The sequence below is a fragment of the Pongo pygmaeus genome, chromosome 15 (genome assembly GCF_028885625.2).
Source record: "Pongo pygmaeus isolate AG05252 chromosome 15, NHGRI_mPonPyg2-v2.0_pri, whole genome shotgun sequence".
Taxonomy (NCBI): domain Eukaryota; kingdom Metazoa; phylum Chordata; class Mammalia; order Primates; family Hominidae; genus Pongo; species Pongo pygmaeus.
The window spans coordinates 63,233,966-63,259,818 of NC_072388.2; the positions used below are offsets into that span (position 1 = coordinate 63,233,966).

At 43.7% G+C, this 25,853-nt stretch overlaps 1 protein-coding gene across 3 annotated transcripts in view; it reads left to right on the top strand.

The window, feature by feature from the left end:
- The window catches only part of MTHFD1 (methylenetetrahydrofolate dehydrogenase, cyclohydrolase and formyltetrahydrofolate synthetase 1), a 71,702-nt gene that overhangs the window by 16,276 nt on the left and 29,573 nt on the right, over positions 1 to 25,853 (top strand). For 2 of the 3 annotated variants that reach the window (XM_054449833.1, XM_054449834.2), the window contains exons 3-13: positions 6,752 to 6,811; positions 8,135 to 8,188; positions 11,029 to 11,165; positions 11,310 to 11,410; positions 13,556 to 13,692; positions 15,497 to 15,608; positions 20,157 to 20,284; positions 21,093 to 21,190; positions 21,386 to 21,559; positions 22,696 to 22,832; positions 25,499 to 25,545. In XM_054449833.1, the coding sequence (XP_054305808.1) occupies positions 6,752 to 6,811; positions 8,135 to 8,188; positions 11,029 to 11,165; positions 11,310 to 11,410; positions 13,556 to 13,692; positions 15,497 to 15,608; positions 20,157 to 20,284; positions 21,093 to 21,190; positions 21,386 to 21,559; positions 22,696 to 22,832; positions 25,499 to 25,545 (1,185 nt within the window). Of the gene's footprint in view, positions 1 to 6,751; positions 6,812 to 8,134; positions 8,189 to 11,028; positions 11,166 to 11,309; positions 11,411 to 13,555; positions 13,693 to 15,496; positions 15,609 to 15,965; positions 17,404 to 20,156; positions 20,285 to 21,092; positions 21,191 to 21,385; positions 21,560 to 22,695; positions 22,833 to 25,498; positions 25,546 to 25,853 lie in introns of those variants that run through there. The other variant, XM_063651672.1, reaches the window with a different exon arrangement.

Below are 25,853 nucleotides of genomic sequence, written 5' to 3' on the forward strand. Positions count from 1 at the left end.
CTTTCCCTAAGTAACCTCACCCAGTCCCATAGCTTCAGGAGGGAATGCTTCCAAATTTAGGTCTCTATCCAGTGTTTCTTCCCTGAGCTCCAGATTCACCCAGTAGGGAGATATTCAATAAATATTTTTATGGACAGATGTATGAAGCAATGTTTGCAATCTTGATTTGGATGACAGGAAACTCAGGGCTTTCATTTGAAACTCCCATCAGAGTTTCACCCAAGTTGGACATAGTCTCCTTCGCAATCTCTTTATTTGTATGTCTCCAATATATCATTTAATCCCTTGCTAAGTTTCTATCCCTTGTTCATCAAGAATGTCAAGGTGGGCATGGTGTGGTGGCTCACGCCTATAATCCCAGCACTTTGGGAGGCTAAGGCGGGTAGATCACTTAAGGTCAGGAGTTTGAGACTAGCCTGGCCAACATGGTGAGAACTCATCTCTACTCAAAATACAAAAATTAGCCAGGTGTGGTGGTGCACACCTGTGATCACAGCTACTCAGGAGGCTGAGGCAGGAGAATCGCTTGAACCCGGGGGACGGAGGTTGCAGTGAGCTGAGATTGTGCCACTGCACTCCAGCCTAAGACTCCGTCTCAATTAAAAAAAAAAAAAAAAGTCAAAGTGAATAGTACTTAAATATTCCCCTCTCCTCCTCTGCTGTTTGTCTAAGAGGGCTTAGCTGAGAAGAAAAGCACAGAAGGCCTGTCACTCTCTGCCTGGCATGTTCTCTGCTGTGGTGGATTTTCCCTTTTTTGCAAATTACTAAGAATCAAAAGTATATGTTGTGGGTGTATACTGGTACATTTGGTGGCTGGTTATTTCTTGGCTTATTTTTGCAAATTGTTTGTTGTAGAAAAAGTAAATGTCATAGGCAAGAAGTATACCCTTTCTAAAGCAATATTGGGGGTGTTTTTTTTTCTCCATTTTAAAAACTGACTTCCAACCTTGTTTTTTAAATTTATTGATTACAAATGTTTTTATTACATAAACACTGTTCTACAGCTCGTCTCCTATGTCCTTGCTGATAAAACAGTGGTAGGATCTTTTAATTTTGTACTTCAGCACCAGAGTCAACAGCTTTCTGTGATACAAGGTTTATATAATATGTTGTAATCACATCTCCCTGCCTCAGACCTCTAGTCTTTTTCGCTCTGGTGCTGGCACCACCATCTTCCCACATTCCCTGAGCTAGAAGCCTGAGGCTATCTCCTTAGGAGCTCTCTTCCTCACTCCCTGCATCCAGTTAGGGGCTATTGCCCTATTGATTGTGCCTCTCTTCAACTCTTGGAATCTGTTGCCTCCCCTTGATTCCTATTTCTCCCAACCCAGGGGCCACTATAGTCACCTGCTTAATGATTTGGGGGTTCTATCTGTATACCTCCTGTCTGTCCTCCTGACTGCAATTGCAGCCCTTGTTAAAGTGCAAGTCTGATCACAATCTATCCAGCCACACTCACTCTCCATCCTTTACCAGAATGATAGTACAAGTTGAGTATCCCTTATCTGAAATGCTTGGGACGAGAGTGTTTTAGATTTTGGAATCTGTATATACATAGGGATGAGATCCAATTCTAAAGCAAAATTTATTTATGTTTCATTATATACCTTATACTTGTAGACTGAAGGTAATTTATATATATATGTGTGTGTGTGTGTATTATTATTACTATTATTATTATTTATTTATTTACTTTTTGAGATGGAGTTTTGCTCTTGTCGCCCAGGCTGGAGTGCAATGGCACGATCTCGGTGCGCTGCAACCTCCACCCCCTGGGTTCAACTGATTGCCTCAGCCTCCTGAGTAGCTGGGATTACAGGTGTGTTCCACCACGACTGGCTAATTTTTGTATTTTTAGTTGAGATGAGGGTTCACCATGTTGGCCAGGCTGGTCTCGAACTCCTGACCTCAGGTGATCCGCCTGCCTCGGCCTCTCAAAGTGCTAGGATTCCGGACATAAGCCACTGCTCCTGGCTAATTTTATATATTTTTAATAATATTTTGCATGAAATGTACTTTTAACTGTGTTTTGACTATAAGCCATCACACGAGGTCAGGTATGGAATTTTCTACTTTTGGCGTTGTCAGTGCTCAAAGTTTCTGATTTTGGAGCATTTTTTATTTGTGTTTTTGTTTTTTGTTTTTTGTTTTGAGACAGGGTCTCACTTTGTTGTCCAGGCTGGAGTGCAGGGGTGTGATCACAGTTCATTGCAGCCTGGATCTCCCAGGCTCAAGCTATCCTCCCATCTCAGCCTCCTGAGTAGCTGGGACTATAGGCATCCAGCTAATTTTAGCATTTGAGACAGAGTTTCTCCATATTGCCCAGGCTAGTCTCAAACTGAGCTCAAGTGATCCACCTGCCTTGGCCTCCCAAAGTGCCGAGTCACCGCACCTGACCGATTTTGGATTTTTGAGTTAGGGATCTTCAACCTGTACTACTTATATAGAGTGTCTACAATAATTCAAATTATTTGTTTATATTTCTAATTGTTCTATGTTTTAAACTACCCTATGAGGTAGGAGATGTCCCCTTATAGCCATAGTAACTCATGCTGAAAGATCTTGGGTAGCTTGCCCGAAGCCAGTCAGGAAGGGACTGAGTCTAGGAAATGAACCCAGATCTGTCTCCAAAACCCATTTGTTCTTCCCCTTTGTTTTTCTAATTCCTTAGCAATGCATTCAAGAACATTCATGATCTGGCCCAAGTATATATTTAAAAGTTGAGTTTTCATTTTTTTTTTTAATAAAATGGATGAGTAACTTCCCAAATAACTGAATATTTATAGGAAATTAAGACTTGACTTTTCATTATAAGAGATACTAATGGGCTAGGCATGGTGGCTCACGCCTGTAATCCCACCACTTTAGGAGGCCAAGGCGAGTGGATTGCGTGAGTCCAGGAGTTCGAGACCAGCCTGGGCAACATAGAGAGACTTTGTCTCCAAAAAAATACAAAAACTAGCTGGTTGTGGTGGTGCTTGCCTGTAGTCCCCACTACTGGGGAGGCTGAGGTGGGAGGATTGCTTAAGCCCGGGAGGTTGAGGCTGCAGTGAGCTGTAATCGTGTCATTGCACTCCAGCCTGGGTGACAGAGCAAGACTTTGTCTCAAAAAAAAAAAAAAAAAGTTTGTGCTAAGGTGATAGAAATACAGCCTCAGCCCCATAGCCTCATTAGTATCTCTCGCTCTCTCTTTTTTTTTTTTTTGAGTCAGAATCTTGTTCTGTCATGCAGGCTGGAGTGCAGTGATGTGATCTCTGCTCACTGCAACCTCTGCCCTCCCCCGTCCCCCAGTGGATCCTCCCACCTTAGCCTCCCAAGTGAGCTGGGACTACAGGCACACCACCATGCCCAGCTAATTTTTGTATTTTTTGTAGAGATGGGGTTTCGATATGTTGCCCAGGCTGGCTGTAACTCCTGGGCTCAAGCAATCCACTCACCTTGGCCTCCCAAAGTGCTGGGAGTATAGGCATGAGCCACCACACCTGGCCAAAAAACTGATTTTTAACAGTATTCAGGAACTATTCAGAGTGCTTTATGTATAGTAACTCATTCAGTCCTCACAAAATACATGGACAGACTACAGTTAATAAACTCAACTAGCCTGTATCTTCATAAGGTTTCTGAAACAGAAAGAAAAATGAACCAGTAGACCAATACCCAAGATATCTCACGGTGTAGAACACAGATTAGTAAACTGTGGCCCGTATCCAAATGCTGCCCAGTTTATAAAGAGTTAAAAAAGCAATAGCAGCAGCTGCTGTGACACGGTATGTGTCCCACAAAGCCTAAAATATACACCGTCTGCCCCTCTACAGAAACAGTTTGCAGACTCCTGGTATAAAAAAAGCGTCCCTAACCTGTTCTGGAATAGGATCTTTTTGGATGATGTAGTACTCAGCCACCTTCAAGGAAGAAATCAGCATTCTTTTTTTTTTTTTGAGATGGAGTTTCACTCTTGTCGCCCAGGCTGCAGTGCAATGGCATGATCTTGGCTCACTGCAACCTCTGCCTCCTGGGTTCAAGGGATTCTCCTGCCTCAGCTTCCCAGGTAGCTGGGATTACAGGTGCACACCATCACGCCTGGCTAATATTTGTATTTTTAGTATAGACGGGGTTTCACCATCTTGGCCAGGCTAGTCTCGAACTCCTGACCTTAAGTGATCCGCCCGCCTTGGCCTCCCAAAGTGCTGAGATTACAGGCGTGAGCCACCACGCCCGGCCAGAATACATGTTCTTTAAACATTCTTTTTGCATCTAGTCTATCAATGGTTCTATAACCACTTTCCCCTATAAAATGCCTATACTGGCCAAGTGTGGTGGCTCACGCCTACCTAGCACTTTGGCAGGCTGAGGCAGGAGGATTGCTTAAGCCAAGGTGTTTGAGACCAGCCTGGGCAATAGAGAAACCCCATTTCTACAAAAAATACAAAAATTGGCTGTTTGTGGCAGTGTGTACTTGTAGTCCCAGCTTCTTGGGAAGCTGAGGTGGGAGGATTGCTTGAGCCTAGGAGTTGCAGGCTGCAGTGAGCCATGATCATGCTGCTGTACTCTAGGCTGGGTGGCAGAGTAAGACCCTGTCTCAAAAATAATAAATAAATAAATAAATAAATAAATAAATAAATAAATAAATAAAACCTATACTAAGAGTGACTCTTTGAATTGGCTTTTAGATGTCTTTTCCAATAAAACTTTGACATATGCTCATAACTATAACTATTAAGTTTTCTTTCTGGAACTGGTTGTAGTTTTAGTGTTTTAGACAAACTCCTTCAGAAATATTCAGGCTGAAAACAGTTACATGTAAAGGAACAACAACAGCGAGAGACTTCAGACTTCTCCTGTGTGACATTAGATGCCAAAGACAACATCTCCGAAGGAAAATGCTGTCACTCCAAATCAGGCAAGGCCAGTCAAGTGCAAGGGACAGCAGAAAAATATTTTCAGTTATACAGACTTAGAAACATGTCCACCTACCTTTCCTGGAAAAGTGACTTATAGTTACATTTCACTTACCTGAAACATGAATGAAGATAAATTCTAGAACAGAGAAGTTGTGGCTTCCTTACTGGCAGCAAGTGATAAAACAATTTAATCTCAGAGTTAAGACTAAATAACTAGTGGTAGGTATAAATATGAATGAAATTGTAAAAAAAATAATACTTTTGTATTTAGAACCACCTCCTTTCCTACTTTGATCTAAAAATTCCGGAATGTATCAAATCTGGTAACTGAACCAGTGAGGGTTGGATGGTGGGGCTAAGAACATACATAGAAAGTGACCAAAGAGGAAACATGAGAGGCACTAAAAGTCTAGGGAAGCCCCTACAAGAAGTATCTAATGTACTTAGATAAAAATAACCCATTAAAAAAAAAGTGGAATTCCCCTCAAAGGACTCTTCTGGCTCTTGCAATTCAAATTAGCACCACAAAACTGAGAACTGTCTGTATAAGGGACAACTGAAGCTAAGATTCAGGCCATGTCCTGAGATCTGAGGGGAGCGTCCAGTAATAGCACCAATATGACAAGGTCAGAAAATCCTCTGTTAGAAAAGCTGGCTTCTTTCTTTGCCATGGTCCTGTTAAAAGGAGCTATGCTTCAGTTATCTTTGATATGAAGGGACCACCACCTTTCCCTCTGTGATACCCTCTGCAATTTTGGGAGAAACACAACTTATGGTAGCATATATCAACCTTGAGAAGGAGAAATACCAACCACTGGAGCATGAAAAAATATTAGTACCATAAAATTTTACAAATAAATGGTTATAATGATAAACTATAAATATGTTCATAGTCAAAGAAACGGAGGGAACATAGTGAGACACAGCTTGGTGGTTCAAAGGATTTTGCCTCTGCACTACAAGTTTCTCCCTGTCTCTCTTTTTTTTTTTAAGAGACAAGGTGTCTCTCTGTTGCCCAGGCTGCCCAGGCATAGTACCATGACTCACTGTGCACTGGTGCAATCATGGCAAAACTCTTGACCTCAAGTAACCCTCCCACCTTGGCCTCCCGAGTGCTGGGACTACAGGCATGCACCACCACGCCTGGCTAATTTTTTGTAAAGATGGGGGTGGGGGGGGTCTCGCTATGTTGCCCAGGCTGGTCTCGAACTCCTGGGCTCAAATGATCCTCCTCTCTTGGCCTCCCAAAGTGCAGGGATTACAGACCTGAGTTGCTGCAACTGGCCTCCTCTCTGTGTTGGGGCCAGCAGATTGCCCTTTGTCTTGCCTGGCTGTTTATTCTGTGTAAACTAGAGTGAGGTCCTTCCACCCTCCTTTCTATTCTCTGTGTGGCGGGGCCAGGGAGCTTTCCATTGCTCCTGGGGGTGGGGCAGAATGTGTGGAATGTGCCCTCTGGGTGCTCCTGCCTCTCAGGCATTTTTCTTGCCTGATGACAGTTTCTCAGCCCTCCATACTCTGTTTTTCTGGTATGGCAGCAGAAATCCCACATGTTTCTGGTAGGCCTGCAACATCCTTGCTTAGTTTCCAGTGCAGATGCAGATATCCTCTACTTTCTGTTTGGGGTTTGGCAGTGGGAACCAGGTGGGCCTTGTTTAGGGGAGGGGCTGTAACACCATCTATGTTCACATAATCCCGCCTGCCCCCACAGCCTCCCTATACTCCTGTAAAAGTTCTCTGCAACAAGAGTCGCATGATTAAACATTTCTTTTATTAAAACTAAAATTGTAGAAGCTTTTCTGTGCACTTTGCCTTTCCCTAATCATCTGATTTGCATGCATTTATTATTCTAGGTTGGCAACAGAGATGATTCCAATCTTTATATAAATGTGAAGCTGAAGGCTGCTGAAGAGGTAACGCCAGAAGAGCTGTGCCATCACCCTCCCCAACCTCCACCTGGGTCCTATCGATTACCCCTTGCCCTTTTTGGTCCTCCCTGTGAAAACTTTTATCACCCACAGGAGACATTAGTTTATCTATTTTGCAAGTCAGAAATGGGTGGGTTAGATCTGTGGCCTCTGGTTTGCCCTTGAGTTTTTGTTTTCTCATTAATGATTTTCTTCCCAAAGAGCAGGATGTCAATTGAGAAAAGTGACAAGACAAGTCTCAATCATTTTAGGAGATTTATTTGCCAAAATTAAGGACACACCTGGGAGACAGGTCTATGCCTTTCTCCGAAGATGATTTCGAGTTCTCCAAATTTAAAGAGGAAAGGGTGGGTTATTGTGAAGTACACAATTTTCATGTGAGAGGTGGGTAGGGAAAAATAGTCATTCATGACCTTGTCTGGCTCAGTGAATCTGCATTTTTTACATAAGATGACAGACAGCTGGACACGGTGGCTCACGCCTGTAATCCCAGCACTTTGGGAGGCCGAGGTGGGTGGATCACCTGAGGTCGGGAGTTTGAGACCAGCCTAAGAAACATGGAGAAACCCCATCTCTACTAAAAATACAAAAAATTAGCCGGGCGTGGCAGCTAATCCCAGCTACTCGGGAGGCAGAGGCAGGAGAATCGCTTGAACCTAGGAGGCGGAGGTGGTGGTGAGCCGAGATTGTGCCATTGCACTCTAGCCTGGGCAATAAGAATGAAACTCCATCCAAAAAAAAAAAAAAAGACGATATAGACAAGTGGGGCAGAGGAAAAATGCAGGCAATCTGCATTTTACATAAGATAACATAAACAGAATTGAGCAGGGGAAAAATCAGATATACATTTGTGTCTAGTGGGCTGGGGGGATTTACATTGCCATGGTGAAATTTTAACAGAAACATCATAAAGATCTTGCAGCTCCCTATGAATTTCCTTTGTGGGCAAAATATGGGGGAGGCATGTAGCTTTTCATCTTGTAACATCTTATTTAGGAACCAAAAAGGGGGAGGCAGATTTGCATGACCCAGTTCCCAGCTTGGCTTTTCCCTTTGACTTAATGAATTTGGGGTCCCAAGATTTAATTTCCTTTCTCAAGGAATAGCGAGCATGACATTGCTGAAGTGCAGTGGTGGCAATTAACAAGTGAATGATGAATGGGTTGAAGTGAGGGACTCATTCTTCAGAACATATAAGGGTGAAATGATGACCAACACCTCCTTTTTTGTTAGTCATGTCTGTAAAAGAAATGGTTCAATATCTCAAGTTGTCTTGCCATTTACCTGCTTTTAATGTCCGTTTTGCAGATTGGGATCAAAGCCACTCACATTAAGTTACCAAGAACAACCACAGAATCTGAGGTGAGCTTTTATGAGTTGATTGTGAAAAGGGAAGGTGAAGTGGTTTCCTCTCTGGTTTTGGTTTACGGGGCTTTGGGGACTGACACATTTAGCCAAGACCTCCAGGTATTTTTGTTTGTTTGTTTGTTTGTTTTTGAGACACAGTTTTGCTCATGTCACCCAGGCTGGAGAGCAATGATGCGATCTTGACTCCCTGCAACCTCTGCCTCCCAGGTTCAAGCAATTCTCCTGCCTCAGCCTCCCGAGTAGCTGGGATTACAGGCGCCCACCACCTTGCCTGGCTAATTTTTATATTTTTAATAGAGACGGGGTTTCACCACGTTGGCCAGGCTGGTCTCGAACTCCTGACCTTAGGTGATTTACCCGCCTTGGCCTCCCAAAGTGCTGGGATTACAGGCGTGAGCTACCACGCCTGGCACCTCCAGGTATTCTTTCTTCACAGACTCCCACAGAGGAGATGGTGCAGGGATGAACATTTGGTACTCAAAGTGTGACTGCAGTACTGTTTGCTTCCAAATCATCTGTTGTGTTTATTAAAACTGATCCTTGGAGCCAGGCACGGTGGCTCATGCCTGTAATCCCAGCACTTTGGGAGGCCGAAATGGGCAGATCATCTGAGGTCGGGAGTTCCAGACCAGCCTGGCCAACATGGAGAAACCCTGTCTCTACTAAAAAATACAAAATTTGCCAGGCGTGGTAGCACATGCCTGTAATCCCAGCTACTCGGAAGGTTGAGGCAGGAGAATCACTTGAACCCGGGAGGCGGAGGTTGCAGTGAGCCGACATCATACCATTGCACTCCAACCTGGGAAAAAAGAGCAAAACTCCGTCTCAAAAAAAAAAAAATTAGGTAAAACTGATCCTTGGCCTGTAATTATCTGCATTCTAAAAACCAAATATGTATTCCTTTTATATGAGGTTCAGGAATAGGCAGAACAAATCAGCAGTGATTAAAGTCAGAACTGTGGTTGCCTGTAGGTGGAAGATTAATGCTAAAGGTGTAGGAGGATAAAGCAACTTTCCTGAGGTTATGGCAACGTTCCATATATGCGCTGTCCACTATGGGAGCCACCAGCCCCATGAGGCTATTTGAATTTAATTAAAATGAAATAAAATTAAAAATTCACTTCCTTGGTTGTACTAGCTACTTTGCAAGGATTCAGTAGCTGCTATTGTATTGTAAGGTGCAAATTATAGAAAATTTCTGCCATTGCAGAAAAGATGATTGGACATTGCTGCTCTACATCTTGATTTGGATGATTGTAACATGGGTATTATTGCTGTAATAAGTTATTAGATTTCTTAGCTCTTTTTATTTTATTGTATTGTATTTTTAGAGACAGGGTCTCACTCTGTTGCCTCAGCTGCAGCACAGTGGTATGGTCATAGCTCATTGTAGCCTCAACCTCCTAAGCTCAAGTGATCCTCCCACCTCAGCCTCTTGAGCAGCTGGGACTATAGGCATGAGCCACCATGCCCAGCTAATTTTATTTTATTTTTGAGACAGAGTTTTACTCTTGTCACCCAGGCTAGAGTGCAGTGGTGCAATCTTGGCTTACTGCAACCTCCAGCTCCCAGGTTCAAGCGATTCTCATGCCTCAGCCTCCTGAGTAGCTGTGACTACAGGCATGTGCCACCACACCCAGCTAATTTTTGTATTTTTAGTTGCCCATATTGCCCAGGCTGGTCTCAAACTCCTGACCTCAAGTGATCTGCCCACTCAAGCCTCCCAAAGTGCTGGGATTACAGGCGTGAGCCACCGCACCTGTCCCCCCCCCCTTTTTTTTTTTTTGAGACAGAGTCTTGCTCTGTTGCCCAGGCTGGAGTGCAGTGGCATGATCTCAGCTCACTGCAGCCTCTGCTTCCTGGGTTCAAGCGATTCTCATGCCTCAGCCTCCTGAGAGGCTGAGATTACAGGCATGCACCACTATGCCTGGCTTATTTTTTATATTTTTGTAGAGACAGGGTTTCACCATGTTGGCCAGGCTGGTTTCAAACTCCTGGCTTCAAGTGATCCAGTAGCTGCTATTGTATTGTAAGGTGCAAATTATAGAAAATAATTTTCTATATTTTGGGAGGCCTGCCTTGGCCTCCCAAAGTGCTGGGATGACAGGTGTGAGCCACCGCACCCAGCCCTAATTTTTTTTTTTTTTTTTGAAGTGGAGTTTCACTATTGTTGCCCAGGCTGGAGTGCAATGGCGCAATCTCAACTCACCGCTGGAGTGCAGTGGCACTATCTCAGCGCACTACAACCTCTACCTCCCGGGTTCAAGCAATTCTCCTGCCTCAGCCTCCCAAGTAGCTAGGATTACAGGCATGTGCCACCACGCCTGGCTAATTTTGTATTTTTAGTAGAGACAGGGTTTCACGATGTTGGCCAAGCTGGTCTCAAACTCCCAAACTCAGGTGATCCACCCACCTCAGCCTCCCAAAGTGCTGGGATTACAGGCGTGAACCACCGCACCCAGCCCCTGGCCCTAATTTTTAAAAAATTTTTGTAGATATCACATTTCACTGTGTTGCCCAGGCTGGTCTTGAACTCCTGGGTTCAAGTAATCCTCCTGACTTGGCTTCCCAAAGTGCTGGGATTACAGGCATGAGACACCTCGCCCAGCCACTCAGCTCTTTTATGTGATGAACTTCTTACCAGACACCTAGGGGATTCATTCTATGTTAAAGTACAGGTGCTCTCAGGATTCAAGGGGAAGGTACATTCTGAAAGGACTATAATTAAAGTGTTGGGGGGGAAATAGGGCAACCTAATTTTTGCCTTAGAAAGTGTTTCTTCCTACCTTTTGATTTCTATGTGGTAGACAAATTATATATGCTATTACTTTTAGGTGATCAAGTACATTACATCTTTGAATGAAGACTCTACTGTACACGGGTTCTTAGTGCAGCTTCCTTTAGATTCAGAGAATTCCATTAACACTGAAGAAGTGATCAATGCTATTGCACCCGAGAAGGATGTGGATGGGTAAGTGTGGCTTGGCTTCCTATGTCTCATTGCATGCTTTCATTTATAATATGTTTCTATTTGGGGAATACAGCATAAATGTTTCTAAAGAGTAAAGACATCTAATTGCCTTTATTTCCTTCTTATTTCCATCACCTTTTTTAGATTGACTAGCATCAGTGCTGGGAAACTTGCTAGAGGTGACCTCAATGACTGTTTCATTCCTTGTACGCCTAAGGGATGCTTGGAACTCATCAAAGAGACAGGTAAAAAAAACAAACCAAACAACAAGAAAGCACCATTTCCTGAATCCTGGTCTTGACATGTGGTGGCATAGAGGAGGTACATTGTGGGCCATAAATAAATGGACTTGATTGGCAGAAGGGCCTGTCTACTAAGGATGTTACCTAAATTTTCTCTCAATTTTCTCAGCAACTCTATGAAGTAGGTACTGTTACTGTTCAACTGCTAAGAAAATAGGCTCAGGCCAGGCACAGTAGCTCATGCCTGTAATCCCAGCACTTTGGGAGGCCAAAGCAGGCTGAGATCACCTGAGGTCAGGAACTCGAGACCAGCCTGGTCAACATGGTGAAACCCTGTCTCTTCTAAAAATACAAAAAAATTATCCAGGCAGGGTAGCGTGCACCTGTACTCCCAGCTATTCGGGAGGCAGAGGTGGGAGGATTGTTTGAACCCGGGAGGCGGAGGTTGCAGTGAGCCGAGATAACCCGACTACACTCCAGCTTGGGCAACAGAGTGAGACTCTGTCTCTAAAACAAACAAACAAACAAAACCAGCTCAGAGAGAGCAAGTAACTTCTCTGGGAGACAACGGAACCAAGATTTGAATTCAGAGTTATCTGAGTTCAAAGCAATTTATTTTTTGGGAAAAAATAACCTATACAGTAATAAAAATTTGGATAGTTTAAAAGGATATGAAGTGAAAAGCCCCACCTCCCCCCACCCCCAAAATGGGCACTGAATCTCCACAGTAGTTCCAGGACTCGACAGATGGCTGGAAATGGGTCTCCTGCACAGTTGGCCATATTGTCCCGTTACTAGTTAGCACCTTGCTATTTTAATTTCATTATGAATACTTTTAGCAGAGGTTATTTTTTACAAGGAAATGGGTCCTGGTAAAAAGAAGTAGGTCAGAAGTTTCAAGTGGAAAGTTTTGGCCAGCATAAATGAAAATTTTCTGTGGTTGGCAAGAAAAGGTCAAGCCATAAGCTTTGACAGTTCATTTCTACAGTTAAATGTATATTCTTCAGCATATTTAGCAAACATTGTAGTGCCTTGCTTAAAAAAAAAATCCCACAAAGACAGCACCTGAAGGCCTCCCACTACCTCTTATTGACAGTGATGCTACCATTTGCCCTGATGCAGCTTTAACTCTTCTGCTGAATCCTAAAAAGTATAGAAAGTTACCTTTTAAAACTTTGAGGTCTTTACTTCTAGATGTTCATGATGTTAACATTATTATAAGAGTTTATCTTTTTCTGAAAAAAATGATTTTGTGCGAGAAGCACAATTTAAACCCTTGCTGCTTTGAGCAAGGGTCCACTGCCCTCAGCCTTGACTGCCCTGAGGACTCTGATGAAGTTGTCAACTTCTCTCTGCTTTCTTCTTTGTGGACAGCTCATTTTCGGGCTCCACTTTGTGGCCACAAACACCTACAGCCTGGTTCCATCCTCATGCCTAACAGTCATGGGATTGGATCTTATCAGCTGAGGGAAGAAATATGGTCCCCTGTCCACTACTGGGTACTCACTCAGGCTGTCTTTAGTAGAGTATGAGTCAGCTCTGAAAAGGACCTTGGTATATTGCCAGAAAAATGGATGCTGTGACAGCAAAAAGAAAGCTTTGCTGCCACAGTTCAATTTCCCCTTTATTACTTCCCTACAAGTAACCCTATGGCTCAGGCCCTAAGCCAAAAGAGAAATTTGGGTGAGGAACTGTATAAACAAACTTACCAAAGTTGGAAGGAATTACCGATACTAATCTAATTTCCTACACATCTCTCCAACCTGTTACATACACCCTATTTGTTTTCACTGTTTTTCCATGTAATTTAATCTGGTGTCTTCTTCCGTGTGGCTGATCAGCTGTATGTCAGGGTTTCTTTTTCCTTTGAGTGTAGGTTTTCTTCGCACTCCTCTATGACTCAGTGAATGATCTTGGCTTAAGCTGCTCCCAGAAACCCACGGCAAGAAGGACACAAGTGCAAGTCCCAATTTATAGCTGAAACTCTAGAGTGGAGAATATTATTGCCACAGAAGGAATGTTTTTAGGAAGGTTTCTGTTTGATGTTAAGAACCTGTTTTTGTGCACTTATTCTAAATTCTCCACGTGGCATGTGAAGGAGGGCAGCTTCTATCCCCCAACTCTGATGCAGGCTGGCTTTTCTTTCAGGGGTGCCGATTGCTGGAAGGCATGCTGTGGTGGTCGGGCGCAGTAAAATAGTCGGGGCCCCGATGCATGACTTGCTTCTGTGGAACAATGCCACAGTGACCACCTGCCACTCCAAGACTGCCAATCTGGATGAGGAGGTACGGTGTCCAGAGGAGAGGTGAAGGTGTTACGGTGGGGAGGGTGGGTGTTCTCTTCACACACTAAGTGCCAGAGGCTGCCATGTCCTTTACACTCATGACCTCATTTAACCCCATCATCTCATTTTTACAAGATGAAAAAACAAATTCAAATTAAAGGCTGAGTGGGGTGGCTCACACCTGTAGTCCCAAAACTTTGGGAGGCTGAGGCAGAAGGATTGTTTGAGCCCAAGAGGTTTTGAGACCAGCCTGGGCAACATAGTGAGACACTTTCTCTGCAAAAAAAACTAAAAATTAGCCAGATGGGGTGGGCACATGCCTGTAGTCCCAGCTACTCAGGAGGTTGAGGCAAGAGGATTGCTTGAGCCCAGGAGGTCGAGGCTGCAGTAAGCCATGATCACACCATGGCACTCCAGCCTGGGCTACAGAGCAAGACCCTGTCTCAAAAAAAAAATTAATTAATTAAAAAAAAACATAAAATTAAAAGCATGCCCAAGTTTATACAGAGTTTGTTCTGTGTACTTTCTCTCTTCCTTTTTCTTTTTTCTTTCTTTATTTTTTTTGAGATGGAGTTTCACTCTTGTTGCCCAGGCTGGAGTACAATGGCACAATCTCAGCTCACCACAACTTCTGCCTCCTGGGTTCAAGTGATTCTCCTGCCTCAGCCTCCTGAGTAGCTGAGATTACAGGCATGTGCCACCACACCTGGCTAATTTTGTATTTTTAGTAGAGACAGGGTTTCTCCATGTTGGTCAGGCCGGTCTTGAACTCCTGACCTCAGGTGATCCACCTGCCTCGGCCTCCCAAAGTACTGGGATTACAGGCATAAGCCACCACGCCCGGTCTTTATCTTTTTTCTTTAGAGACAGGGTCTTGCTCTGTTGTTTAGGCTAGAGTGCAGTGGCAGTCCATCAGAGCCCACTGCAGCTTTGAACTCCTGGGCTCGAGTGATCCTCCTGCATCAACCTTCTGAGTAGCTGGGACTACAGGCATGTGCCACCATGCCTGGCTAATTTTTAAGCTTTTTGTAGTGACAAAGGTCTCACTGTATTGCCCAGGCTGGACTCAAACTCCTGGACTCAAGCGATCCTCCTGGTTCACCTTCCTAAAGTGCTGAGATTACAGGCGTGACCCAACATGCCTGGCCTCTCACCAAGTACTTTTTACCCTAATCTGCCTCGTGGTGGACAGGGATTAGCAGTACAGGCACTCAGACTGACCTTTGGCAGCCAGATCCCATGTGTGTAAAAGTGGTGGCCTCAGAGTGGAGGTGCTCCAGAGGCAGTCATGGGCAGTAGTCTGCTAATATCTATGGCAGCTTGTTCTAGATCCCTGCATCAGATTCCTGAGCCCAAGAATGCGCACACACACACGTGCCTGTTGACAGTGCAGTCTCTTAAATGTGGGAAGAGGGCAGGAGAGAGGCCTAGTACCTTCTCTTTTAATCCTCCCAAAGTAGTGCTCTACATTCTGTAGGAGAAGGAGCAGTGTCTGGACATTAACACGCAGGGCCCCAAGCCTGTTTGCCCCTCTGCCTTGCAGGTTGACACTGATTTCCCTATTGAGTAAAATGGCTGGTGAAAGGGAGCTCTTTGGCATGTGTAGAAATGAGCACGGCATGTGAAGGGCTGTCAGAAACAGTGTGTGGCTTACATTTGAGGCCTTAACCCAATATCTTATGAAATAGCTTACGACAGTTAAGAATTTAATACAAAGTTCAGGGATGTCCTTTTCATTTCTGGGTTTTTTTTTTTGGTGTGTATTTCATTATTTCATTTCTGATGTCCAAATCCCCTACCCCTAGGTAAATAAAGGTGACATCCTGGTGGTTGCAACTGGTCGGCCTGAAATGGTTAAAGGGGAGTGGATCAAACCTGGGGCAATAGTCATCGACTGTGGAATCAATTATGTGCCAGGTGAGTGTTGCTGGAGGAGTAAGGTGGCTGCTGGTGTTGAGGATGGTATCTAAGTCATCAAAAGAAGCCTGAGAGAGAAGCTTGGCTCATTTTATGCTTGTACTACTAAGGTTTAGAGAGACTGACTAGCCCAAGGGTGCACAGAGTTAGTAGATAGAAGAGTTGCCACTTGCAGGCAGGTCTGCCTGGTGCCAGAGCCTGTGATTTTCATCATGTGCTGTACAGCTTCCAAGATGACTTTGTCCAGGGAGAAAGTGAGAGGGAGGGCAGGAGGGATATATTACTTTATTTCATGTAGAGATCACCCTTTATTTTAGCAAAGTTGATGGATGGATTTAAAATACGGTATAATTATTGCAAAGTGCTATGAGAGTCCAAAAGAGGGACTCATTCTGCCAAGAGGAGGGATTTACAAAGAAGATATTTGACCTGGGTTTTTTCTAGGCTGAGAGGACAAATCTAGCCTTTTAATCATGTCCAAAACTGTACTCGGCATCCTCATCCCCAAGTTACCCCTTACGCCCGTCTTTTGGTTAGTATCACCATTCTTCCTTCCCGCAGGTCTGAAGCCTTTTAGTTTCCCTCCCAAGCATTCCCTATATTGGATCAGTCTCTAAATATTAGGAATTGTTTTCTCTCTCTTCTGTTCTCAGTGTCACCACTGAGTGTTACCTTCTCAGCTGATGGGCTGTGATAACTTCCTTGCAGTTGTCCCTCCCTCCAGCTGCTTCCCACTCAGATCTATCCCCATGCTCTCGCCTTGCCATGTTCACCTTCTGGCATGGACCTCTGAGCCTCTTCCTTCTTACTTGCCATACTCCTTAGCCTCACATTAATTTCAGTGACCTCTGCAGCCTGTGATCTCACTTGCGCACGGTGAATACCTATCTTCAACTTGTAAAGTGGACCACTTTCCCTTCCCTGCACATGCCTCGTTTGTCCTTTGTAGTTCCCTTACCTGCATTCTTAGTGGAGTGGGCTATTCTTTCAAACAGAAAACTTCACAGAACAATAGGGCAAAACTTGTGTACGTCCTCATAGATTCAAGAAAGGAACAATCTTTAACTGAGCAACTACTGTGTATCAAGCACAATGCCAGGCCTTGGGCTACACAACTGAATAAGGTTCAACTTCACCTTCACCTTCAGCTGCTTCCTCCCCATCTCCTCTCTGTCATGTCTGTTATTCCTTCCAAACCTTGTTTGATTTCCCCTTATCAAGGGATGATCTTTTCTTCTCTCCCTCCCTCCTCTCCCATAGAACATGTGTATTGTATCTTTTATTGCATGTGTCTCCTGTATGGTGTCCTGTGCTCTCCTGCCTAGATAGCTCCTCAAGGGCAATGGTCACTGTGGCGCCACATCCAGCTTCCTGCCATCTGACCACTGGCACTCATATCTGTTGAATTGTTGAAGGGAGTTATAGCTAGAAGTCTTTTTTCTCCCTTCCCATCTCAAGTTTCAGATGTAGACGCTGAGCTGCCAGGAACATTAGTCACTGTCAAGCCTTCACCGTTTTTAACCTCCCTCCCACTCTCCCTACTGTGCTTTTAAGACAGTAGCTCATAATTGATCACTCATTTTCTTGTAGTGTAATTATCTAACAGGCGATAAAGAAATTGTTCTCCTACAACTCCTCACTTTGAATACTTGCGATATGACATTCAAGCTCAGTCTTTTTAAAACCTCGCATCTTCTGTATCATATTTCTGCTTTTGGCATTTTTTTTTTTTTTGGATTACATGTGAGAAATGGAGAAGAAAAACCTGAGTGGGGATCTCGAGTCTTGCAGACAGGTAGGAAATGTTGACTTAAACATGAAACTTGCCATCCTTTTCACATTGATTCCTTACATAGACAATGAAATATGAATAAAATCAAAGCAGTATCTTCCCTCCTGGTCAACAGTGTTTTTACTGATCTTGGGCATATAGGCAAATGAATGCTGATAAAGCTGGATGTTATTGTGTTCCCCAAAGGATGGCAGAATCACTCAGTTACAGACCAGCAAATGGGCTGCAGGACCTAAAGACTGATATTTGCAAATGTTCACTTTAGAAGCAACATTTTCTACCACTGAGCTACTTCTTAGTTCATATTTTGATTATTTAAATAGTTTGCATGGTCCACTCAGGGATAACATTGTAAGTCACTTGCCAAATTAAGAATGAATCAAGGTGTGTATACCTTTTCCAAAGAAGTAATATTTTTAAAGATTCAAGTGCAGGGCAGAAAGTATTGGCCAGAGAAACACATAAAAGTGTTCTTCCTGCTTGACTTACTAAAGATAAATTGAGAAGGGCCAGATCAATAGTGTTTTATTTGGAAGGGTTAAAAAGAGGGAACAGATTCCCCACCCTACTCCAATCCAGTCTCAACCTATCCAGTGTAGCTGCTTCTGGACTGGCCTCTATTATTAGGGTCCCCAGATTAAATGTAGAAGAGTCAGGGCTCAGCTGGATCTTTAGTTGAATTTTGTACATGTGATTTCCCAAAGAAAGAGAAATTCTAGGGCTGGGGGTAGATAACCAAAACGTTCGCTCATTACTGAGGTCATATGCTTAGGCTGAGTAGTGGTCACTTTTTCCACTGACCACATCATCCTATCCACGAAGCACTGCATATTTAGCAGTGTCTCGTCAACCCTGACAGTATTTGGTTTAGGAGCAAAACTGAATTCATCCAGTGCTGCATTTAGTCATGTAGTCAAAGATATGTGTCTCTTATCTGTGGGAAAACGAAAATGACTAACATTAACACATAGAAATAGATGCAGCGGGTATTTCACGCTAACTACAGTGTGAAGACTATTGAAACTTGTACAGAGGGCAAACCTCTACCTATATTTCCTTGGCATTTTGAAATGACTTTAGGGGCTGTGAGAGGAAATGTTCTGCCATAGTTTGCTGCTTTATAATCTTCTAGAAACCTGAAACCATCCCAATGAGTTGTGTTGACCAGTTCCTTTTACTCCATATAAAAAATATCTTATGTATCTGTGGTAGAAAGAGAAACTCTTGGATTTGGAGGCTGCTTTTTCAATTTCAGTAATGTATACATTTTCTCATTTTGCCCTCAGCAAACTTGTGATAGGTAGTGTTAAGCCTTCTTTACATTTTGGACTTCAGATTAATATGGAGCCCACAGGAGCTGCAGAACTAACTTTTTTTTTGAGACGGAGTTTCGCTCTTGTTGCCCAGGCTGGAGTGCAATGCTCACTGCAACTTCTGCCTCCTGGGTTCAAGTGAGTCTCCTGCCTCAGCCTCTGAGCAGCTGGGATTACAGGTGCCCGCTACCACGCCCAGCTGATTTTTTTATATTTTTAGTAGAGACGGGGTTTCACCATGCTGGCCAGGCTGGTCTCGAACTCCTGACCTCAGGTGATCCACCCGCCTTGGCCTCCCAAAGTGCTGGCATTACAGGTGTGAGCCACCACGCCTGGCCCTAACTTTTAATAAAAGAGCTGATGCTACAGCTAATCTCTTTTTTTTTTGAGACACAGTCTCGCTCTGTCGCCCAGGCTGGAGTGCAGTGGCGCAATCTCCGCTCACTGCAAGCTCCGCCCCCCGGGTTCATGCCATTCTCCTGCCTCAGCCTCCCAAGTAGCTGGGACTACAGGTGCCTGCCACCATGCCCGGATAATTTTTTTGTATTTTTAGTAGAGACGGGGTTTCACCATGTTAGCCAGGATGGTCTCGATCTCCTGACCTGGTGATCCGCCCGCCTTGGCCTCCCAAAGTGCCTGCTAATCTCTTAATTCTGGCTTCTTGCCTCCACCTTGGAGCTTCTTCTCAGTTGTGGCGATCTGATCAGAGAGAAGTGGTGATGTCGCTAAGACTACCAGATGCAGCGCGGGAGCCTTATTGCTTCGAGGTCTAGGCCCGCCCCCAGCCCCTCCTGGAAGTGCACTGAAGCCAAGTGTAGGATGTTCTTTGTGTGAGTGAGCAATGATGTATCATTGGGTTTTGTTCTCTTGAATAGCTATTCTTTGCTGGTAAGATTTGTAGTTGTTCTTGTGTCCTTTTAAGGGAAGTGTAATTATATTCTTTGCCTTTAGCATACATTTAAGTAGCTGTGTCTTTGGAATTGGATGTTGAATTGTTCCTCCAGCTCACACATGGAACTCATAAAATGCTGACAGTTGCTGTAGAAACGATATCTGGCAGCTGTGACAGAGTTGGATCTTTGTGCGCCCAAAAAATTTCCTTTGTAGGCTTTAGCAAATTAACATTTTAAAAGGTGCTCATTATATATGGGGTAGTTGGTTTTAAGAATAAAAAACAGTTGCTATTTTATTTGCCACCTGAGAGACTACAAAAGGATTCTCCAGGTTCTGAAAAACCACTTATGCATCTTGTGAATTTTTGCAGGTAAAATAATTTTCTCCCTAAGAAATAGCAAACATCTGTCATTCCATAGCTTTTAAGTTAAGTAGGCACTGGAGCCTGATGGGACTAACACACCCTAAAATTCTGCTGAGTTTTTGTTGTAATTGATCACCAGGACTGTGATTCTGAGACTTAGTTTTGATTTCTCCCCACTTGACCAGATGATAAAAAACCAAACGGGAGAAAAGTTGTGGGTGATGTGGCATACGACGAGGCCAAAGAGAGGGCGAGCTTCATCACTCCTGTTCCTGGCGGCGTAGGGCCCATGACAGTTGCAATGCTCATGCAGGTAATTGTGAATAAAAGTTTCTATAAGAGTTCTGAAAAGCTGATCGAGTTTTGGCTGCTTTTCTCCCCAAGTAGAAATGTCAAAAACCTACTCAGAAGTTAAGTAAAGATGTGAATTTATTGAGAAAAAGGGAAGGGAAGAACAGAGAAATAAGATCAGGCACATTAATAGAGGAAAGTAGGGATGGCATAATTCCAATCTCTTTTGGAATATAATAACTTTGAAAGAAGAAACGTGCAGTCACACTGGCTTGGCCAGGACTGTTTTGGTTTGCCTTCCCTTTCTTTTTTTTTTTTTTTTTTTTTTGAGACTGAGTTTTGCTCTTGCTGCCCAGGCTGGAGTGCAATGGTGTGATCTTGGCTTACCGCAACCTCTGTCTCCCTGATTCAAGCGATTCTCCTGCCTCAGCCTCCTGAGTAGCTGGGATTACAGGTGTGCGCCACCACGCCTGGCGAATTTTGTATTTTTAGTAGAGACAGGGGTTTCTCCACGTTGGTCAGGCTGGTCTGGAACTCCCGACCTCAGGTGATCCGCCCACCTCAGCCTTCCAAAGTGCTGGGATTACAGGTGTGACCCACCGCGCCCGGCCTGCTTTCCCTTTCTAACATGTCACCAGCTGACAGGGGCCAGGCGAGCAGCCCCAAAGCATGTTAGGTGCCTGTTGACTCTTACCTCAGATTGAAGCATGGTAATAAGTGGGTCTGAAGCAGTTCATTTTGTGATTGAACTGGAGTGACCTGAGCTTGAAACTGAGGTGAGGATTAAAATAACCACCTCTTCTAAGTTTCATTTATTTCATTTTGTTTAGAGCACAGTAGAGAGTGCCAAGCGTTTCCTGGAGAAATTTAAGCCAGGAAAGTGGATGATTCAGTATAACAACCTTAACCTCAAGACACCTGTTCCAAGGTAAAAATAAAGTTTTACTAACTTAAAACTTGTGAATTGTTGGTTTTTAGTTGACAGATACTGTGGGTTCACATATGCTCCCTCTGAAGGTGCCTTCAGTGGTTGGGGTTGGGTTGGGTTGGGGGCTTGTTACTACTGTGGGATTAATTAAACTCAGTGGATAAACATTAATACCTATTTTCTATGTTTCCAAAGTGACATTGATATATCACGATCTTGTAAACCAAAGCCCATTGGTAAGCTGGCTCGAGAAATTGGTCTGCTGTCTGAAGAGGTAGAATTATATGGTGAAACAAAGGCCAAAGTTCTGCTGTCAGCACTAGAACGCCTGAAGCACCGGCCTGATGGGAAATACGTGGTGGTCACTGGGTATGGTTTTTATTCATGTTGCCATCTGAATCTTAGTATCAGTCCTGATCATCAATACCAGGCGTTGCATTTGCACTTGGCACATGTATGTAGAGGTGCCTTTAATTTGATTTTAGCATTTTCACCCGTATTTGATCTCATTTGATCCTTACAGCAATCTTGAGAGGTAGGTAAGAATAGATTATAATCATAGATGAGAAAATTGGTCAAGGTTATCCATCTAGTAAGTGGAAGAGTTTGGTCTTAAAACCCGGTCTTAAGATAGAATCACCTTTTGTTGTTGTTGTTGTTGTTGTTTTGAGACAGAGTCTCGCTCTGTTGCCCAGGCTGGAGTGCAGTGGCACGATCTCGGCTCACCACAACCTCTGTCTCCCGAGTTCAAGCGGTTCTCCTGCCTCAGCATCCCGAGTAGCTGGGACTACAGGTGCAAGGCACCACACCCAGCTAATTTTTGTATTTTTAGTAGAGACAGTGTTTCACTATGTTGGCCAGGCTGGTCTCGAACTCCTGACCTTGTGATCCACCCACCTTAGCCTCCCAAAGTGCTGGGATTACAGGCGTGAGCCACTTTACCCGGCCAGAATCACCTTTTTGAACCCAAAATTCATTAATTCGATGGATTTACTAAGCATTCATTTTCATTGCTGGGCTGAGGTTATATTAAAAAGCTAGTTTTTGAGAATATAAAATGAGAAATTAAAATTATAGCCATGTCTCTACAAGATAAAGTATATTTGCTTCTTACAGCAAGAAGAGCTAAAATACAGGAATCTTTTTTTTCTTAAAGTTTTTTGGAAATTACAACTAAGACTTTTGAAAAAGATATCTTTCAGGGCTTTTGTCTTTCTTTTTCTTTGTCTTTTCTTTCTTTAAGAGATGGGGTTTTGCTCTGTTGCCCAGGCTGGAGTACAGTGGTGCAGTCATAGCTTACTGTAGCCTGGAACTCCTGGGCTCAAGTGATCCTCTTGCCTCAGCCTCCTATATAGCTGGGACTGCAGGCATACACTACTATGCCTGACTTTGTCTTTCTTAATCTTTAGATTACGAGTCATTCTCTAGGATCTGCTAGGTATGACTTAGTGATTCAGATACACTTAATTCTTTAAACCTTTTTCTCTTTTGCTTTCATCTTGAAGAATAACTCCAACACCCCTGGGAGAAGGGAAAAGCACAACTACAGTCGGGCTAGTGCAAGCCCTTGGTGCCCATCTCTACCAGAATGTCTTTGCGTGTGTGCGACAGCCTTCTCAGGGCCCCACCTTTGGAATAAAAGGTACTAATGAGACTGGACCATGGGTGGTGACAGGGGACCTGCTTCTCCTTCAGTCCTCCCAGGCCCACGCGACCTATGATACTTATGGGGTCTTCAACTCATTTCAACACCAGGAATGTCATTCTCACAAACCTCTGTAGTCATGCTTTTGATGAAGGCTGTCATTGGATCTCCGCAGCTCCTGCTGTCACTGTTTGCCACTGCACAGGGATTCTCTGGGATGGGTGATATGTAGCTGGAGGTGCTTTTATTTGACCCTCATAGTCCACTGCCACAGTAACCATAAAGGTAATCATAGCTACTGATCATCTTACGGACACTCTAGAGACAATGACAAACCCCACAGATGTTTCACTTTGTTGGGAATAAGAAAAGCCTACCTTTATTGAATATATGCTTTGTGCCAGATATTGTGCTGAGCAGTTTTTGCATATTATTTTATCATCCAGTACGAGATAGTATTGTCACCATTTTACAATAGCAGCAACTGAGACTTCAGAGGTGGCTTGGTCAAAGGCACCTGTATTAAGTACCAGAGTGATTCTTCCATGTCTATTTCAAGCTCTAAATTACCTTCAGATTTTTATTGCTGCGGTACTAAGAACATGTGTTTTTTTTTTTTTTTTTGAGACAGGGTCTCACTCACTCTGTCGCCCACGCTGGTATGCAGTGGTGCGATCTTGGCTCACTGCAGCCTCTCCACCTTCTGGGTTCAAGAGATTCTCCTGCCACAGCCTCCCGAGTAGCTGGGATTACAGGCATGCACGACCATGCCTGGCTAATTTTTGTATTTTTGGTAGAGACGGGGTTTCACCATTTTGGCCAGGCTGGTCTTGAACTTCTGATCTCAAGTGATCTGCCTGTCTCAGCCTTCCAAATTGGTAGGACTATAGGCATGAGCCACTGTGCCAAGCTGCTATCTTAATTAAAATAATTTTTATTAATTATGATAGGTTCTTAGAGTTAGCTTTCTCTGCTTGGTGAGGGTATCACATTTTGCTTGTTCTAGCAATTATTACAAATGTTGACACTGGGTACACCTTCACCCTTCCACCTTTTTTTTTTGGAGACAGAGTCTCGCTCTGTTGCCTGGGCTGGAGTACAGTGGCACGATCTTGGCTCACTGCAACCTCCGCCTCCTGGTTTTAAGCAATTCTCCTGCCTCAGCCTCCCAAGTAGCTGGGACTACAGGTGCGTGCCACCATGCCTGGCTAATTTTTGTGTTTTTAGTAGAGATGGGGGTTTCACTATGTTGGCCAGGCTGGTCTTGAACTCCTGACCTTGTGATCTGCCCGCCTCGGCCTCCCAATGTGCTGGGATTATAAGCGTGAGCCACCATGCCCAGCCCACCCTTCCACCTATTTTATAAATGTAATCACTTTGTTCTGCTCTTGAGCTTGTCTTAACCCCCTTTCAACTTCAGCACGAGCTATTTCTTGTTCTGCTTATTGAACCCATTATTTTCCTTTTTCTCTTATTGCAAATTGCCTCACTGCACGGTCTCTACCTCACAAAAACAAAATACATATTAATATATCTCTGGGCTGGGTGCAGTGGCTCATGCCTGAAATCCCAGCACTTTGGGAGGGCAAGGTGGTAGATTACTTGAGCCCAGGAGTTCGAGACCAGCCAGGCCAACATGGCAAACCCCGTCTCTATTAAAAACACAAAAATTAGCTGGGCATGGTGGTATGTGCCTGTAATCCCAGCCCATTACCCCCCAGCCTGTGAGACAGTATGAAAAAAAAATATATATATATATCTGATTTATATTTATTGCACTAATAACGTGGTAACCTGGACTTTTTTTTTTTTGAGACAGAGTCTTGCTCTGTCTGGAGTCCCAGCTCAGGCTGGAGTGCAGTGGGATGATCATAACTCACTGCAGCCTTGATCTCCCAGGCTAGGATTACAGGCATGAGCAGCCATGCTTGGTGTCCTGGACATTTTCAACTGGCTTTTGGCTAATACAGATTGAGCATCAGAAATCTAGAAACCTGAAATCTGAAAGGCTCCAAAATTCTAAACTTTTTGAGTGCTGACACGATGCTCAAAGGACATGCTCATTGGATCATTTCAGATTTTAAATCCTGGATTTGGGATGCTGGATCGGTATGATGCAAATATTCCAAAGTCTGAAAAACAAAAACCCAAATCCAAAACCCAAATCCAAGCATTTTAAATAAGGGATACTCAACCTGTAATCCAAGTAGACCAGCAAAAATCTAGCAATTAGGCTGCTTTCTAACAGCCTAATCTATTTATCTTTATTTAGGAAAAATTATAGTCTTTTAGTTAGGTGTATGTATTTTAAATATTTCTGTTTTAAAAGCCAAAGTAGCTTTATGAGAGTAGGAAATTGAACAGATTTGCCTTTATGTAACTGTCAGCTGGGTGTTTTAACAAATGCCAGTAATCACAAGGAACCTATTTCTAAAGATAATGAATAGGTATATATTTGTTCATGGTTTTGTCATTTAAACTCAGATTTCAATTGAGAGACTATTTAGTATTAGAAATCACTTGATCAAAACTGTCCAAATGATTGTAAAAAGTAAATAAATAAATGTGCTTAGTAGTTACAATAATGCATTTGCATTTATTTGATTTCTAAGTCATTGGAGAAGCATGCTTAACTGAGTCTCTACCCTTGACCTGTCCCCTAGGTGGCGCTGCAGGAGGCGGCTACTCCCAGGTCATTCCTATGGAAGAGGTAAAGTATTCTGGGATTTGGCTGAATTAGATCCCCCTTTTTTTGGTGGGGGAGGGTGCTGAATTAGGTCCCTTCTTTTTCCCCAAGACGGAGTCTTGCTCTGTTGCCCAGAGCTGGAGTGCAATGGCACGATCTCGGCTCACTGCAACCTCTGCCTCCCTGGTTCAAGCAATTCTCCTGCGTCAGCCTCCCGAGTAGCTGGGATTACAGGCATGCACCACCACGCCCAGCTAATTTTGTATTTTTAGTAGAGACGGGGTTTCACCGTGTTGGCCAAGCTGGTCTTGAACTTCTGACCTCGTGATCCA